This window comes from Solea solea, chromosome 3, assembly GCF_958295425.1.
Source record: "Solea solea chromosome 3, fSolSol10.1, whole genome shotgun sequence".
Classification (NCBI taxonomy): domain Eukaryota; kingdom Metazoa; phylum Chordata; class Actinopteri; order Pleuronectiformes; family Soleidae; genus Solea; species Solea solea.
Window position 1 is genome coordinate 11085170 of NC_081136.1, and position 20048 is coordinate 11105217.

The 20048-nt window shown below is 37.3% G+C and overlaps 1 protein-coding gene across 3 annotated transcripts; it reads left to right on the forward strand.

Moving 5' to 3' along the window:
- Nucleotides 1-1616: 1616 nt before the first annotated feature.
- Nucleotides 1617-14626, forward strand: pik3c3 (phosphatidylinositol 3-kinase, catalytic subunit type 3). Of its 3 annotated transcripts, none has more exons than XM_058625985.1 (26): nt 1617-2034; nt 3882-4070; nt 4505-4648; nt 4782-4911; nt 5111-5137; nt 6429-6515; nt 6947-7042; nt 7173-7244; nt 7342-7446; nt 7634-7726; nt 7850-8035; nt 8803-8933; nt 9288-9369; nt 10257-10321; nt 10401-10506; nt 10597-10713; nt 11308-11439; nt 11537-11665; nt 11890-11959; nt 12139-12203; nt 12295-12379; nt 12476-12550; nt 12644-12812; nt 13184-13274; nt 13878-14003; nt 14358-14626. In XM_058625985.1, exons 1-26 carry the CDS (start codon nt 1970-1972, stop codon nt 14370-14372), a joined length of 2652 nt encoding a protein of 883 aa, XP_058481968.1. In that variant the 5' UTR covers nt 1617-1969; the 3' UTR covers nt 14373-14626. The 3 variants fall into 3 exon arrangements, with proteins under 3 accessions (XP_058481968.1, XP_058481967.1, XP_058481969.1); XM_058625984.1 differs by having other exon boundaries at nt 1618-2034; nt 10254-10321; XM_058625986.1 differs by lacking the exon at nt 5111-5137 and having other exon boundaries at nt 1619-2034; nt 10254-10321.
- Nucleotides 14627-20048: the final 5422 nt, after the last annotated feature.

Sequence of the window (20048 nt, forward strand, 5' to 3'; positions counted from 1 at the left end):
AGTTGGATTTCCTTTTTTACTCATTTGTTTAGTTTGGATTCCATTTCTACGTTGCAGTGGTATTGCTCTGCTACAATACAGTGATGACAAGTTTCTAGCCTGATGAGTGGTCATCATCACTGATGAAAAGGGAGGAGCTCATCAAAACAAAAGATGAGGATTTTCCTGTCACACGCCTGTTTCCCTTCACGGATATGAAGTTAATTGATGACAAGAGCATTTTAAGTGGAGAGGCTTTTGTGTTAAAATTTTATGAGAGTGGTGTCATAAAACCCTCACAAGATGATTGTTTTTTTCTGTTTTTGTCACACTGATTAACGTTTAATGTCAACAAACTGCCAACAAAATACCGTATCTATAGCTCAGCATTACCAGATAAGTGGTTGAGGTAAAAGTGTATTGCATTTATCTGATACCACAATAATATTGGTATTATTGTTAGTATTGACAACCATTTAGCTTACTTTAAAAACTTGCTTATTTTGTAGAAAAATGTGTCCTCTTTCACACAATGGGCTTTTTGTAGTTGTTAGAGAAGACTGAGAGGAGGACAAAAAAGTAACTCACTCCAGTGTTAGCTTCTCTACACTGGCTCCCCATACACCCCTCACTCAATGATCCAGCCCCATCACAACTTAAAGAAATAGTTTTTTCTTATCATCCCAACAGATCACGTCAGCCCCAAAATTCAGGCTTATTTGTGGTTCCCAGAATCTGTGGAAGTAGAATGGGAGGCAGAGCCTTCAGTTACCAGGTGTCTCCTGTGGAACCAACTCCCAGTGTCAGATTGGGAGGTAGTCACCCTCTCTGCATCTCTGTAGTTTGACTTAAAACCTTCCCTTTTGATGGTGATGCTGATGATAGTTAGAGCTGGCTCAGAGAAACCTGAACCATCTCTCAGTGATGCTCCTATAGACTTGTATAAACATGTCATAAACAATTCAGTAATGTCCTCTCTCAACCTATAACTTGATACAACTGTTATAAATCTGCTCCTGGTCTCTCTCTTCTGTATCCACCTTGCCTCCCCATTTCCTCCTCTGTTCCCCATTTTTCATTTCACCCCAACCGGTCTAGGCAGATGGCTGCACATCTTTGAGTCTGGTTCTGTCAGAGATTTCTTCCCATTGAAAGGGAGTTTTTTTTCTCTCCAGTGATGCCTAGTGCTTGCTCATTTTGTGAATTGTTGGATTTCTGTTATCTCTATAATATTGTAACGGTTTCTGTCTTACTATGTACAATGCCTTTGAATAATCTCTAAAGCCTTGAGATGCTCACAGTAACATTTATCAGTCATGTGGTTGGGTTTTGTGGACATGCAAGTATTTAGGCAGAGAGAGGGAGAGACAAACACACACATGGTGAGAGGATTTGTATTTTCTGAGGAAATGGACATATTCTGGTCACTTAAGAAAGCACGTTAAATCATGCCTGTTGGTACAAAACAAATTATACATTTAAAAAATTGGATCTCGTGTGAAAAAGCCTTTTGAAATTGAGGCTAATGTACCTTTAACAAGTATGCCGGAAGACGGAAACTCCGCCTCTTTTCTACTTCCCCTTTGCTCCACGAGGCTAGGCTAATCAATCCACGATACAACGATAGCCGGCCTAGTTTTAAGTGCTACAACATCTAGAATCGATTACTACAGTCGGACTGGATGTCAGTTACTGCGGTGTTGTTGTGTAGCTAACAAAAACACAAAATCATGTTCGTCAGACAGCTGTTAAAATAATATTTCCTGTAACAACAGGTGTTCATATGTATATGTTTTAACCCAGTGCAGGGACTGAAATACTCTCTAACCGTGTGGGCGGTGTGTATGCTGAACTCCGCGGACTGTTTTTGTGCTGCTACGGGGCCCTGTCTCAAAGCCAGCCGCTAGCAGGGGCTTCCAAAGCCGTCCGGGTGATTTCATGTTGAAGTCGTCCGGTTGTTGGTGAAAACTGGGTGTTTTCCTGTCGGAAGATGGACACTGATAAATTCAACTATGTTTACAGTTGTGACTTGGATATCAACGTTCAACTTAAGATGTAAGTTTTGGCTGAATTCGTCGCTTTCTTGGTCATGCTGTGTCAATAATCTGGTGTCTGGCGACCTGACAGGGTGTTTACTGTGTTGTGTATGCGAGTCTACATTATATTACCTCGTGGGGACATGAAACCAGTTTACACACTCACGTTATGCACAAAAGTTAAGTCTCCACTACGTAAATTAAAATATTGAATGTAATATTCAGTATTTAGGGGTGGCCCCCCGCGTGTTGCGTGTTAAGTTTTTTTCGGCTGTGAACCCATGTTATGTAGAGCTTCCATACTTTATCAAGTTTAACCGAATGTACCAGCGATGGTAATCGACACCGCAATAATCCTGTATTAACTAGGGCTGAACTACCTTGTGTAAAGTTTGGGATTTTTATGACAAATTGTAGTTGTAATTTGATTTATGATAGTGTTTCAAAGGTACAGCGTTTAAAGCTTTAAAGGAAACATTTTCAAGTTGCACGTTGCAGCTGGGTGGCCTTCATCTCGACCTCCCCTCCCAGGTGTGTTTATTAACCTGTAGCTTTCAGTTGGCATCAAAACTCAAAAGAAGTTCGGTTTGTTTGTTGTGGGCTCCTGTCCAAAATGGTGGTCTCTGTAGAACTGAACTAGCTTCTGATATAAATATGAAAAGCTCATTCTGAGGTATTTCATCAAAAATATCAACTGTTGCAAGGATGCAGGAACTGCATTTTTAAGTTGACATGGAGCGTAGGACAATATGAGATCTAAAAAAAAATAGTAACATTAAATGGTTTTGCAATTTGTCAATTGCATTACTTCAGTTTACCATTTTGACTTGATAACAATTCATTTTTCAGTTCTCATATTAACCACATAAAGACAGTGGTCTGAATCTGTGTGCTGACTGTCACAAACCTTTCTCTCACTCTCTCACAGTAAAAATCTGTTTTGCTTCTGGGCAGAACATGTGCCCAGGCAAGGTTTAGTCCCTATTTATAACCTCTTTAATTTTGGCTCCTACAAACAATAATAATAATAAACTGCAAAAGACAGGTGTACATCAGGAATAAAAATGAAAATCAACAACCTTTGTACTATTTTAATTAAGATCAATGGATGGATTAATGATGTCTGCATAATGGTAGTCACTGTCATTACAAATGAGTAAAACTGTGTTATACTTTGTAATAATTATCCACTTAAAAAGCGCCTTTCAGGACACTAAATTAGAACGTAATTGAGTAATTGATTCATAACAGATTAATCAAAGAATAATTAATAATAGTAATTCTCAATGAAAATTCCCTGACTGACCTACATTTGGAGTATAAGTAAACAACTCCTCACATTTGTTTTGTTTTATTTCATAATTAAGTGACCATTTTTACAATGTGTTTAGAGTTGGACCGAATTCCTAACACTTAAAGTAAACAATAATGTTTTAAGCTTATTCTCTCTCCAGTAAGTTGAAATCAACTGATTGAACCACTCAATTTTTACTTTTCCTCTATGGCTCAGACAGCATGAAGACTTCACAAGAGCAATTGGCTCTGAATGGAAATCATGTGTCTAGCATGTGAGTCTAATTATTGCACAATGATTATTAATGAAGTGGTTTTTGGATTTGGACAGCATCAATTAGGGTGTCAACATTGTGGGCACAGTAACAGTTTGCTTATCCGTGAAGGAAACGGGCGTGTGAAAAAAATCTGTTCACTTGTATTAAAAGTCAAAATAGTTAAAAATTTAAGTCACGAAATAGCTCAGCCAATTAAACATGAACTTTAGACTCGGTAATTTAATCCTATGAGGGTTTTTTTTAAACAAACATCTTCTGTGTTTCTTTCTTTTCTCTGTTTTCCCCCCTCCTCCAGAGGCAGTTTAGAAGGTAAGCGAGAGCAGAAGAGCTACAAAGCACTGCTTAAAGACCCTATGCTGCGGTTCTCTGGCCTCTACCAAGAGAATTGCTCCGACCTCTACGTTACCTGTCAAGTGTTTGCAGAAGGAAAACCGCTCGCCTTACCTGTCCGTACCTCGTACAAAGCATTCAGCACACGATGGAAGTGAGTTCCAGTCTCTGTGTTTTAAAGACAAAGTCAATAAATTGCAGATTTAGGTTCTCAACGGTTGTTCATCTTTATTAAAGTTAAACATTTTAAGAATGATTGACATCTAATGGTTAGACTGCCGGTTGTTTAAAAAAGTGAAGCACATATTTTGTAAATGATTACAATAATTAGAATTTGTGTAAAAATTCTTACTTTACATCATTTTCCCCACACCTGCCTGAAACTACACTAAAACATTCTTCTTTTTTATTTTTTTTCCATTTACAGTTGACAAGACTAAAACTTTCTTCCACAAGAGCAAATCATTTTTCCTTAAACTTCATAAAAGTTGTGTTTCAGTTACATTTAACAACATTTATTTTAGTATTCTGACAGATTCTCTCTCTTTTATTTGCTTTTCTTGTTCACTCTTCTGCTGTATCGTGAAGCTGGAACGAGTGGCTGCGGCTGCCAGTCAAGTACCCAGACCTTCCCCAAAGTGCCCAGGTTGCACTCACGGTTTGGGACATATATGGGCCTGGCAAAGCTGTACCTGTGGGGGGCACTACTGTCACTCTGTTTGGCAAGTATGGGTAAGTCTAACCCCTACATCATTACTTGTGGTGTTGTGATATGCCACGAAGTAAAGGTGGCAAAGGTTTAAATGCAGAAGTGAGCAAAAAAAACACTGATAACTCTGAAACATGTCATTCTGTCTTGTCCTAGTATGTTCAGACAAGGCATGCATGACCTGAAAGTTTGGCCAGGTGTAGAGGGAGATGGAGGAGAGCCCACCACCACACCAGGACGCACCAGCAGCAGCCTGGCAGAGGACCAGATGGGCAGGCTTGCCAAGGTACAACATGTTTCCAATCAGGAGAACAGGGTTAAGAGAGAAAGAACTGCAATGGTGAAGGATGTAGTAGGACTGGAACACGGAGAGAAAATATGTGTGGAAGAGAAAGGACAGAGTGTGAAAAGGAAACATTGTGTGCATTGGATAAAGAGAGAAACCCTCCAAAGCAAAGCCCTGTCTAAACAACCATCTGTTCCAGGGCCCTGACCTGGAGGTACTCAGTGATGTGAGTACAAGTGGAGGAGTTAGTGTTGGCCATGCAGAATGTGTGTGTGATGTGTGTTGTTCTGTATGTGTGTGAGTACAATGCTCAGGCCCAAAATGTATTTTCACATTTAATTTTTTTTTTTTTGTGCCACACAATATTTTATGTCACAGTTACCAGACTAAAATAATTCACCCTGTGTCAGGAAAGTCGATTCAACTTCTGAATAGAGGTCAGCGGATGGTTTTCTATGGCTGATGCCAATCTTAATAAATCAGTGCAGCTGATGGCCATAAAAAAGCATCATATATTGGCCAAATTCAGTTTTTCCTCCATGGGAGTGAAATATAATATTAAATTATAATGGTACAAGAATTGCGTCATTTAAATAAAATGTATTTAACAATATTGATCTGTCTCCAATCTGCATTCTGTGTCTGCACTGCAGTGCCCCTATGTATATTAAGTAGAAAATAATATATGAACTAAATATTACAGACATGAATTTTGTCAAATGTTTAATTATTTAGTGCATTGAGCTTTATTAATCAACAAAAATTTGTAAACTGCTAGCATTTAAAATACGCAAACATTTAGCTGATTAATAATTATATATGGTAAGATTAGGAAATTCTGAATTTAATATAAACCAGTATAAATACATTTTGGCTCTGGTGTGAAGACGTGTTGTCTGTCCACAGGTATGGCTGTGTTCTTGAACGCATCACACATTAGTTTTTATGTTTTCTGCTCTTATGATATGTTGGTGTATTTTGTGTAAGTGTATGCATGGATTTCTTTTGTTTGTGGACATGAGGGAGTTATACTCTAAAGTTGTTTTAAAGCATTTTTTTCAGAAGATGAGGTCAGGGGGTATGTTTTCATTTCATACCACCCGATTGGTTTAGATATTTTTTAAATCACGTATTTCTTAAAGCAGACAAGCTTTTGGGCTCAACAAGGTTGTTTCTTTTAGATATGTTGTTTTAGGAGTGAGTGCTAATTCTAACCTGCTGAGTTGTGGGCTTCCTGTTCATGGCAAAGTGTGTGCTTACATTCCCACACCCACGCTGACTGAAGAGTGGATTGGCTGCTGAGTTTGTGAGCAGAGATGCTGGACTGGCTGCTAGCACACCAGAGTTTGTGCATGATTGGTTGAGCTGTTTGCACACCAGTCAACATGCTGTGACCGGTACTGCTGCAACAGAACGTCAACCTGCGTATTTTCTTCATTTTCTTTCTTGTATTTGAGTAAAAAAAAAAAAATTAACTTTCTTCTTCCTGTCTTTCTCCCTCTCTTGTGTCCATCCAGCTGACGAAGGCCCATCGACAGGGTCACATGGTGAAGGTGGACTGGCTGGACCGGTTGACCTTCAGAGAGATCGAAATGATCAATGAGGTGGGATGATTTTCCCACCTTGAAGTCCATTTACTCAGGTTTATAAACAATCGTGAATCAGATGTTGGAATCAGAACTCTGGCCATTAGCGTTCAAAACGGGATTGATAACATTGCCCACGCCTCTCCAGGCTCGAGGCCCTCATGAGTTGCCATATCTTCTCTGAAATAAGGAGCTACAGGACTGGGTTACTGGATGGGTGGTACAAAAGGCCAAAACACAAACCCGGAGCGCTACTGTGAACTACTGGCTGTACCATTGTTATCAGTTCTCTCAATAAAATTTGTTTGGGAGGTGTTAGATATTATAAAACGAATAAATTATGATGACAAGGGGAAAAAGTAGTAGTATTTTGCCTGTGACCAGAGCAGGCCAAACAAACATGCACACACACTCTAATCTAAAAGTCTTCTTTGTGTGTGTCTCTGCAGAGTGAGAAACGCAGCTCTAACTTCATGTACCTCATGGTGGAATTCCCTCGTGTCAAAACAAATGACAAAGATTACAGTATCGTCTACTATGAAAAGGTATTTCCATATTTATGAGCATGAACCAAGCTTCATATTAACATGTAATGTCCACTAAGTGGGAAACGTCCTGTATAAAAAAATGTCTCATCTAACTGCTCTATTGTTCTGTATATGGTTTACCTGTTAGGATGGAGACGACACATCACCCATTCTTACCAGCTGCGACATCGTCAAAGTTCCTGACCCTCAGATGGGGATGGTAAGAGGACGCATTCATGATGACTTTGATGTTGTCAGGTTGTAAAAATTGGAAAATATTTTAAACTGTTGTCATTTTTTTTTACGTTTTTTCGTAGGAGAACCTGGTGGAGAGCAAGCACCACAGACTCGCCCGTAGCCTCCGCAGTGGCCCGTCGGATCACGACCTGAAGCCCAACGCTGCAACACGTGACCAGCTAAATGTGAGGAACTATTTGTCTTTTTTTGTAGTAGGAAATAAAAATAAATCATCATTAAAAAGTATGTTTATTAAAAGCCGTAGCTTGTCTCACATCCTCCAGTGTGAAACTATCAAGACCATTTTTTAGTTTCAGTGTCAATCACTGAAACTGATCAGTTTGTATTGTGTATATGTGTGCGTGCCAACAGATCATCGTGAGTTACCCACCAACCAAGCAGCTGAGCTCTGAAGAGCAGGACCTGGTGTGGAAGTTCAGATACTACCTCACCACACAGGAGAAGGTGGGTGTGTTGATAGTTCCTCCTCTGTCTTATCCACATCTACTGTTTTTTTTCAGAGCTCTCTCTCCAAACCTCACTTATTCTAACTAAATCCTCTTTGAATTTGTCCTCCTCATGCTTCAGGCTTTAACTAAGTTCCTCAAGTGTGTTAACTGGGATCTGCCCCAGGAGGCTAAGCAGGCTTTAGAGCTACTGGGGAAGTGGAGGCCCATGGATGTGGAGGATTCCTTGGAGTTGCTGTCGTCCCAGTTCACAAACCCGACGGTCAGACGCTACGCTGTGGCTCGGCTGCAGCAGGCTGATGATGAGGTAGGCACGGATGGCAGAGAGGTCGGGAGGAGTGTGTATGTCTAGGTGGATGATGATAGGTTAGTTTGTGTAGAGGAAAGGCTTTCATTCTCTCAAGTATAAATATGTTAAAAATATTGTCATGGAGGCCACTAATATGAAACGTCTAAAGGTCGAGTGCATAAAATTTAGCAACATTTAATAGTGAAGTTGTGTGTTTCAGCTGAATAACCCTCACTTTACCCTTCCCTTCCAAGCTTGTAGGTGAACATATGTAGCCTTCAGTTAGCATCAAAACTCAAAAGATGTTTAGTTTGTCCATTGTTGGCTCTACAAGGTGGTCTATAGTAGTTCCAGCTGTAGAGATGACCCAACTGCTGATATAAGTATAAAAGGGTCTTTCTGGTGTAATAAAAAACAAGAAATCAAACAATTGGGTTACAGCATCACTCTTGTTATATACGTGCTTCTGTGTGTCTTTATTTAAAAATAATGTACAGTATTTGTGCAAGCAAAAGGCATGTAACAGTGTTATATGTAAATACAGACCATTTACTGTGATTTGTGTGTTTAACCTTTAGCCTAGGCCTCATAATCAATTTTCCGTATTATTATTATTTACTGTAAATTAAACATACTTCAACAAAAAAAAAATAGTTTTAGAGCTACAGCTGAAATAGAACTGAGTCTGATATGTGCTGACATGTGCATCACTCCGTCTTAGATTTTGTACTAACATTCACACTTGTTGTAACATCATTATATTTATGCACTTTTCTCTTTTCTAGGACCTGCTGATGTATCTTCTGCAGCTGGTTCAGGCGCTCAAATATGAGAACTTCTGTGATATTCAGGGAGGCCTGGAGCCAGGCAGCAAGAGACACAGCCAGGGACTTTCAGATGACTCGGCACTGGACAGGTTAGTACTTTGGATTAGGAATTGCAACAGCTACTTCGGCTGTGGATCATTTATTTATCAACACTGTTAGCAGCTTCAGGAGGAAGCCACATGTGGAAGCTGTCCTGTGTTCATTTCTACCTCCAGTTGCATGGGTCTAAATTTATCCCAGTCATTCTCACTTGATTATTTTTCTTTTAGAAACCATTATGAAGTCATTGGGTTTTGTGATTTTTATTGGCATATCCACAGCTCAGCTGGGAGCAGAGAACTGCAACTCTCCAACCGTGTTGTCCTAAAAATAAAACTCACTTCATCATGTTCTCTGATGCATTATTATTAATCTGTTCTGGTTTCTTTGTCCTGTTTGTGTAGTTCCCAGATTCTGTCTGGCACATCTGTATCCTCCACTGCTCCACAGAAAGGCAAGGAAGGAGCTGACAGTGAGAGCCTGGAGGTACAAATGTATATCGCATGTACTGTACATATATATAAATTATGAATGAACAATACGATATTCAGTTTTGGTTTTGGTTTGATACTTGGATTTTGTTTTTATTTATCCGATATCTGATTAGTACATTCTCAAGGCTGTGATATCAGTCTAGGTTTCAGACTTGAAAAAGTGTTATGTAATCATCCCTAATATAAATCCCATTAGGTAGGTTTCCCTTAAAAAAAAAAATTCTTTAGCAAATATTGGTAATTAGTTAGTTCTCTGTGATGAGCAGTAGGAGGCAGAACGTTTGCATCACCACAAAAGGGTAAGACGCTTCAACTTGATAACCTAAAATGCCAAGCAAGACCAAAAGGCATTTTATTGTTGCTTCCATCTTTTATTGTAGTAACATTCACTTCTTGAACTAAGTGTCGGAATGTTGCTTTCCTCATCAATCCACACATTCCTCCTCTTGCCCATTCACGTTTTTTCCCAATACAGCCAATTCAGGTATTTCCTACAATCTCATAATATGATTTGTATCATAATCCAGAACCCACAATTTGATAAGATACAGTTTTTTGAATAATTATGACCATATCTTATACAGACGTCACTACAATAGGTGCGTTATTAATCTTGAACTGCATGGGCCATATACGATATAATATCGTATTTCTTTTTTTTTTTTCATTACACTTTACGTTTTTTAAATTGTCTGTATTTCCATTGAAGGTTTTTAAGCACAAATTGAAAATATGCTTTGAGCAGGTTGATAAAAACCCCACTAATCGAGAAGCACAAACTCATGAAGCAGAAGCTGGAGTGTTAATTGTGTTAACCTGTCATGATGATGTATGAGAAAAGTCAGCACTGTGTGTATGTGTGTGTGTCTTTTGTAGCAGGACTTGTGTACATTCCTCATCTCCCGTGCCTGCAAAAACTCCACACTTGCCAACTACTTGTATTGGTGAGTACACAGAGCAGTTTAGTTTATTAATGCTGAGTTTGTGCATCTGTAAGCAAACCTATTTGGTTTTCCCAACCAGGTATGTGATCGTTGAGTGTGAAGATCAGGACACACAGCAGAGAGATCCTAAAACCCACGAGATGTACCTGAATGTCATGAGGAGGTTCAGTCAGGCTTTACTCAAGGTCAGCAGATAGCTTTGCATTACACCAGAAGCATTTACTCTCCTCATCTCAGCATTTGTGTTATTTATTAATGCTCTTACTTTGCTCCAGGGGGATAAGTGTGTGAGGGTGATGCGGTCACTCTTGGCTGCCCAGCAGACATTTGTAGACAAACTGGTGCAGCTGATGAAAGCCGTGCAAAGGGAGAGTGGGAATCGCAAGAAGAAGGTAATAACAAAATGAAATTGCTTTTGAAACACCAACTAGCCATAAATATCCCATTCCTACTCGTCTAAAAAACCCAGTTCAAACATGTTTTTGACCAGTGGAAATGTGTCTAATCTGCATTCACACAGGTTTTTATCTGCTTTATTTCTTTCTTTTACATAATCTGTGCAACGCTGTGATGCAAATTAATGCTACATCTGCACATTTGAAAGCAATTGAACTGTAATTTTTTAACGCAATGTTCTCCATGTGGTTAATATCACATGTTGCAGTAACTTGCACCCTTACTATATTTTGTTTTGCACACTATATAAAGAAATCCTGCCCTTTTTTTTTCCTTTTACAGTAGCCTGACTTATTCAGTTACAAACACTGCATTGACTCTGGTTGTTGATTTAAACTGGAGCAGACACGGATCCTGTTGAGTCAAGTTTACGTGTGTGTGTGTGTGTGTGTGTGTGTGTGTGTGTGTGTGTGTGTGTGTGTGTGTGTGTGTGTGTGTGTGTGTGTGTGTGTGTGTGTGTGTGTGTGTGTGTGTGTGTGTGTGTGTGTGTGTGTGTGTGTGTGTGTGTGTGTGTGTGTGTGTGTGTGTAGACGGAGCGCCTGCAGGCTCTGCTGGCCGACAACGAGAAGGTGAACCTTTCAGAGATTGAGCCAATTCCTCTTCCTCTGGAGCCTCAAATCAAGATTAGAGGCATCGTCCCCGAGACAGCAACACTCTTTAAGGTACTTTATTCTCATAAATCACTTCCTCATCAGTTTTAATCATTGAGCGATCCTTAAATACAAAGGTTATCATTTGGTCTGTGTGTGTGTGTGTCAGAGTGCACTGATGCCAGCCAAGCTGATCTTCAAGGCTGAGGATGGAGCCATGTATCCAGTCATTTTCAAACATGGAGACGACCTGAGACAGGACCAGCTCATCCTGCAGATCATCTCACTCATGGACAAAGTATGAATACTTACTCACACATTCATATTAAAATCCAACTGTGTGACTGGTTAGTAATCTCTTTGGTCATCTCAGATATTGGTGTATTGTTTTGAGTTTGTGATGATTATTTTTTTTGTACCATCTTTGATCTTTGAATGAGAGTGTTGCAGGTGTAACGATGACGAGTATTCAAAATGTACACTTTTGATAATTCCACTTAAAAAATAAGATTTTGTCTTCAGCTTCTGAGAAAAGAGAATCTGGACCTGAAGTTGACTCCTTACAAAGTTTTGGCAACCAGCACCAAGCACGGTAGGATCAATCATTACTCAATCATTATTGCTAGTTCCATTGAAAACACATTTAAAAAAAACATAACTTTTGGTTCTAACGTCTATCTATCAGTGACCATTCAAACACACAAAAAACAGGCACATATTGAACATCTATCAATAAAAGAACATCTTAAAAAAATATTGTTTTTGTTTCAGGTTTTATGCAGTTTGTCCAGTCTGTTCCTGTTGCTGAAGTCCTGGCTACTGAAGGCAACATCCAGGTGAGATATAGTTGACACGTAATATGTCAAATGTAATAACACGACTCACAAAATAGTATTTTCCTTTGAACCATGCCATATGTTTTAACAGAGCTTCTTTAGAAAACATGCACCAAGTGAAAAAGGTCCATACGGCATCAGTTCTGAGGTGATGGACACCTATGTTAAAAGCTGTGGTGAGACAGTTATATCAGATGCATCAGTGTGTTGCTATGTTTTACTTTGGGAACACACTCACTAACAGTTCACATCTCTGACCGGTGTCCTTCCAGCTGGTTACTGTGTCATCACATACATCCTGGGAGTAGGAGACCGACATCTTGACAATCTGCTACTGACAAAGACCGGTGAGGCAAACGGCTCCACTCATGTTCTGTTTCAGTGTACATCACAGTTTGCTGAACAGTTGAGAAGGAGAATCTTCTCTCTCTTCCCTTTAGGGAAGCTCTTCCACATCGACTTTGGCTACATCCTGGGCAGAGACCCCAAACCGCTGCCTCCACCCATGAAGCTGAGTAAAGAGATGGTGGAGGGGATGGGAGGCATGCAGAGTGAACAGTACCAGGAGTTCAGGAAGCAGTGCTACACTGCCTTCCTGCATCTCAGGAGGTTGGCCTAAAAGCATGTTGTGATATGTAGCAATAATAAAGAAAGCATTGCTAGTTAAACAGTCTAACAGCAGCAGGGAGGAAGGACCTGCAGTACTTCAGTCATTTTCATGCAGTGAGGCATACATTATTATTATTATTACTATAAAATCCTGAGAACGTTATGCTGATTTGAATTAAGACCAGTAGGGATTGTCTTGAGCCAATGTTTTTACAATTGAGTTTCTGCCAATAATGATCCAGTATTTGTATTTGCCTAGATAACAGTACTGTGTAAAAAAAAAAATGTTACCTTTAGCAAAATGAATAATTTGATTGGGATACATCACCACCTTGAACTAAATTCAGTGAAACATCCATTTCATTCTGCAGATACTCCAACCTGATCCTGAATTTGTTCTCTCTCATGGTGGATGCCAACATCCCTGACATTGCTCTGGAACCTGACAAGACTGTTAAGAAGGTAAGTGTGTTATTACACTTGAATGCAGTTATTCTATATTTATCTTTTTATGTCTCAGTATACCGTTGTTCCTTTGGTATTGTAATGTGCCAACATTCTTTAAATATTGTGGCATTTTCAGTGCCTCGTGGGGCTGTGGTTTATGGTAGCATTTCAAGTTTCTGAAAATACTTATTACAATTGTTTTGTAATGTTACAGTGGTCGAAAATGGGTTGTCATAAAAAAATGGTAAAACTTTAGGTGCCAATTACCATACTATCAATGACGAATTTTGCCCCACATTTTCAGTTTAGTATGGTCAATAAATTGATTAGTTGTTTAAGAAAATGTTTTACAAACTAAAATGAATCAGTTTTAATGATTGCCTTCTAAAGAAACCAGGAAATATTCACATTTGACTTTCAAACTGATTGAATCAATTATCAAGATAGTTGATAATTAATTTATTAACCAATCAATCAATTGCTGCGACACTGGACTATGACTTTGTGTTGAATGTTTTGTTGCATCAGTACATGATTTCCTTGGCACTGTTGCCATTTAGAGCTGCCTAAAGTAAAGCAACACGTGACATTTGTATTGTTGACTGTTTTTGCCTCCAGGTGCAGGACAAATTTCGATTGGACCTGTCGGATGAGGAGGCGGTTCATTACATGCAGAGTCTGATCGATGAGAGTGTGGGCGCTTTGTTTGCCGCTGTAGTCGAGCAGATACACAAGTTTGCTCAGGTAAGATACAACACACGGACACAGCACATTAAAAAAAAAAAAAAAACAGCTGAGATGATTTGTCTGATTCCCATCACAAACTAAACTACCAGACTGATCAATAATTCAGAGAAATCACTGCTGCTCATATGCATATATACAGTAAGTGTTTCACACGTTTTAAATGTGTCATGTGGCTCATTTACATAATAACACATATTTGAATAAGCATCTTTGTTTGCCCATATTCAAAATGAAATTTTTGGGAGATTTTGGACAACATACTTTGAGTCGCAAAATTCTCATAGTATGAATGTCACTATAATATTCTAATCCCAGCTGACAGCGTTTAACTGTGTTCTCGTCTCTCTTCAGTACTGGCGTAGATGAGCAGATACTTCCGAGAGGAGAATGAAGATTGAACGCACGGCTGACGACGTGACTGAAGCAGTGTGCGAGAGAACGAAGTGAAGAAACGCATCGACACTGTAAAATTTAAAAAAAAGGCCAAGAATGCACTGCCAACTTTCACTGCAAGACGGCTAAACAGGGACATGAATACCTTTGTTTGCTTGTGTATATATCATGTATATTAATTATTGAATGAATGAACTGTATGGCCAAATAAAAGACTATTGATACAACTTCATTTGTTGGTGGTCATGTATATTTCTAAAGTGTTTTTAGCCCCCAAGAAGTGCTGCCATACAGTGTTTATATCAAATAATGCACTTGTAAATTGACATACTATTTTTTGACTGATTTTGGACGACATACTATACTATGACATTTTTGTCTCATTTTGGACAACATACTTTACTATGACTTCTTTGAATGATTTTGGACGACATACTATACTATGACATTTTTGTCTTATTTTGGACGACATACTATACTATGACATTTTTGTCTTATTTGGACGACATACTATACTATGACATTTTTGAGTGATTTTGGACGACATACTATACTATGACATTTTTGAGTGATTTTGGACGACATACTATACTATGACATTTTTGTCTTATTTGGACGACATACTATACTATGACATTTTTGAGTGATTTTGGACGACATACTATACTATGACATTTTTGAGTGATTTTGGACGACATACTATACTATGACATTTTTGTCTCATTTTGGACGACATACTATACTATGAAATTTTTGTCTCATTTTGGACGACATACTATACTATGACTTCTTTGAGTGATTTTGGACGACATGCTATACTATGACATTTTTGTCTCATTTTGGACGACATGCTATACTATGACATTTTTGTCTCATTTTGGACGACATACTATACTATGACATTTTTGAGTGATTTTGGACGACATACTATACTATGACTTTTTTGAGTGATTTTGGACGACATACTATACTATGACATTTTTGAGTGATTTTGGACGACATACTATACTATGACATTTTTGAGTGATTTTGGACGACATAGTATACTATGACATTTTTGTCTCATTTTGGACGACATACTATACTATGAAATTTTTGTCTCATTTTGGACGACATACTATACTATGACATTTTTGCCTCATTTTGGACGACATACTATACTATGAAATTTTTGTCTCATTTTGGACGACATACTATACTATGACATTTTTGCCACATTTTGGACGACATACTATACTATGACATTTTTGTCTCATTTTGGACCACATGCTATACTATGACATTTTTGTCTCATTTTGGACGACATACTATACTATGACATTTTTGTCTCATTTTGGACAACATACTTTACTATGACTTCTTTGAATGATTTTGGACGACATACTATACTATGACATTTTTGTCTTATTTTGGACGACATACTATACTATGACATTTTTGAGTGATTTTGGACGACATACTATACTATGACATTTTTGTCTTATTTGGACGACATACTATACTATGACATTTTTGAGTGATTTTGGACGACATACTATACTATGACATTTTTGAGTGATTTTGGACGACATACTATACTATGACATTTTTGAGTGATTTTGGACGACATACTATACTATGACATTTTTGTCTCATTTTGGACGACATACTATACTATGAAATTTTTGTCTCATTTTGGACGACATACTATACTATGACATTTTTGCCACATTTTGGACGACATACTATACTATGACTTCTTTGAGTGATTTTGGACGACATACTATATACTATGACATTTTTGTCTCATTTTGGACGACATGCTATACTATGACATTTTTGTCTCATTTTGGACGACATACTATACTATGACATTTTTGAGTGATTTTGGACGACATACTATACTATGACTTTTTTGAGTGATTTTGGACGACATACTATACTATGACATTTTTGAGTGATTTTGGACGACATACTATACTATGACATTTTTGAGTGATTTTGGACGACATACTATACTATGACATTTTTGACTGATTTTGGACGACATACTATACTATGACATTTTTGACTGATTTTGGACGACATACTATACTATGACATTTTTGCCACATTTTGGACAACATACTATACTATGACATTTTTGAGTGATTTTGGACGACATACTATACTATGACATTTTTGAGTGATTTTGGACGACATACTATACTATGACATTTTTGTCTCATTTTGGACGACATACTATACTATGACATTTTTGACTGATTTTGGACGACATACTATACTATGACATTTTTGTCTCATTTTGGACGACATACTACTATGACATTTTTGAGTGATTTTGGACGACATACTATACTATGACATTTTTGCCACATTTTGGACGACATACTATACTATGACATTTTTGACTGATTTTGGACGACATACTATACTATGACATTTTTGCCACATTTTGGACGACATACTATACTATGAAATTTTTGTCTCATTTTGGACGACATACTATACTATGACTTCTTTGAGTGATTTTGGACGACATAGTATACTATGACATTTTTGTCTCATTTTGGACGACATACTATACTATGACATTTTTGAGTGATTTTGGACGACATACTATACTATGACATTTTGTCTCATTTTGGACGACATACTATACTATGACATTTTTGCCACATTTTGGACGACATAGTATACTATGTCATTTTTGTCTCATTTTGGACGACATACTATACTATGACATTTTTGCCACATTTTGGACGACATACTATACTATGACATTTTTGTCTCATTTTGGACGACATACTTTACTATGACTTCTTTGAATGATTTTGGACGACATACTATACTATGACATTTTTGTCTCATTTTGGACGACATACTATACTATGACTTTTTTGAGTGATTTTGGACGACATACTATACTATGACATTTTTGAGTCATTTTGGACGACATACTATACTATGAAATTTTTGTCTCATTTTGGACGACATACTATACTATGACATTTTTGCCACATTTTGGACGACATACTATACTATGACTTCTTTGAGTGATTTTGGACGACATAGTATACTATGACATTTTTGTCTCATTTTGGACGACATACTATACTATGACATTTTTGTCTCATTTTGGACGACATACTATACTATGACATTTTTGACTGATTTTGGACGACATACTATACTATGACATTTTTGAGTGATTTTGGACGACATAGTATTTGGACGACATAGTATACTATGACATTTTTGTCTCATTTTGGACGACATACTATACTATGACATTTTTGTCTCATTTTGGACGACATACTATACTATGACATTTTTGTCTCATTTTGGACGACATACTATACTATGACATTTTTGAGTGATTTTGGACGACATACTATACTATGACATTTTTGAGTGATTTTGGACGACATACTATCCTATGACATTTTTGTCTCATTTTGGACGACATACTATACTGTGACATTTTTGTCTCATTTTGGACGACATACTTTACTGTGACTTCTTTGAATGATTTTGGACGACATACTATACTATGACATTTTTGAGTGATTTTGGACGACATACTATACTATGACATTTTTGAGTGATTTTGGACGACATACTATACTATGACATTTTTGCCACATTTTGGACGACATACTATACTATGACATTTTTGCCACATTTTGGACGACATACTATACTATGACATTTTTGAGTGATTTTGGACGACATACTATACTATGACATTTTTGCCACATTTTGGACGACATACTATACTATGACATTTTTGAGTGATTTTGGACGACATACTATACTATGACATTTTTGACTGATTTTGGACGACATACTATACTATGACATTTTTGACTGATTTTGGACGACATACTATACTATGACATTTTTGCCACATTTTGGACGACATACTATACTATGACATTTTTGCCACATTTTGGACAACATACTATACTATGACATTTTTGAGTGATTTTGGACGACATACTATACTATGACTTTTTTGAGTGATTTTGGACGACATACTATACTATGACATTTTTGAGTGATTTTGGACGACATACTATACTATGACATTTTTGAGTGATTTTGGACGACATACTATACTATGACATTTTTGCCACATTTTGGACGACATACTATACTATGACATTTTTGCCACATTTTGGACAACATACTATACTATGACATTTTTGACTGATTTTGGACGACATACTATACTATGACATTTTTGAGTGATCATGGACGACATACTATAATATGACATTTTTGTCTCATTTTGGACGACATACTATACTATGACATTTTTGCCACATTTTGGACGACATACTATACTATGACATTTTTGTCTCATTTTGGACGACATACTATACTATGACTTCTTTGAATGATCTTGGACGACATACTATACTATGACTTCTTTGAATGATCTTGGACGACATACTATACTATGACATTTTTGCCACATTTTGGACGACATACTATACTATGACATTTTTGAGTGATTTTGGACAACATACTATACTATGACATTTTTGTCTCATTTTGGACAACATACTATACTATGACATTTTTGAGTGATTTTGGACGACATACTATACTATGACATTTTTGCCACATTTTGGACGACATACTATACTATGACATTTTTGCCACATTTTGGACGACATACTATACTATGACATTTTTGAGTGATTTTGGACGACATACTATACTATGACATTTTTGCCACATTTTGGACGACATACTATACTATGACATTTTTGAGTGATTTTGGACGACATACTATACTATGACATTTTTGACTGATTTTGGACGACATACTATACTATGACATTTTTGACTGATTTTGGACGACATACTATACTATGACATTTTTGCCACATTTTGGACGACATACTATACTATGACATTTTTGCCACATTTTGGACAACATACTATACTATGACATTTTTGAGTGATTTTGGACGACATACTATACTATGACTTTTTTGAGTGATTTTGGACGACATACTATACTATGACATTTTTGAGTGATTTTGGACGACATACTATACTATGACATTTTTGAGTGATTTTGGACGACATACTATACTATGACATTTTTGACTGATTTTGGACGACATACTATACTATGACATTTTTGCCACATTTTGGACAACATACTATACTATGACATTTTTGACTGATTTTGGACGACATACTATACTATGACATTTTTGAGTGATCATGGACGACATACTATAATATGACATTTTTGTCTCATTTTGGACGACATACTATACTATGACATTTTTGCCACATTTTGGACGACATACTATACTATGACATTTTTGTCTCATTTTGGACGACATACTATACTATGACTTCTTTGAATGATCTTGGACGACATACTATACTATGACTTCTTTGAATGATCTTGGACGACATACTATACTATGACATTTTTGCCACATTTTGGACGACATACTATACTATGACATTTTTGAGTGATTTTGGACAACATACTATACTATGACATTTTTGTCTCATTTTGGACAACATACTATACTATGACATTTTTGAGTGATTTTGGACGACATACTATACTATGACATTTTTGTCTCATTTTGGACGACATACTATAATACGACATTTTTGTCTCATTTTGGACGG

Bases quoted from the DNA above. Each gene is read 5' to 3' on its own strand.
- pik3c3 (XM_058625984.1), top strand. From the start codon at position 1,970: ATGGACACTGATAAATTCAACTATGTTTACAGTTGTGACTTGGATATC. The intron at 6,516-6,946 runs GTGGGATGATTT...GTGTCTCTGCAG, and splicing joins AGATCGAAATGATCAATGAG to AGTGAGAAACGCAGCTCTAA. The intron at 10,714-11,307 runs GTAATAACAAAA...GTGTGTGTGTAG, and splicing joins GTGGGAATCGCAAGAAGAAG to ACGGAGCGCCTGCAGGCTCT.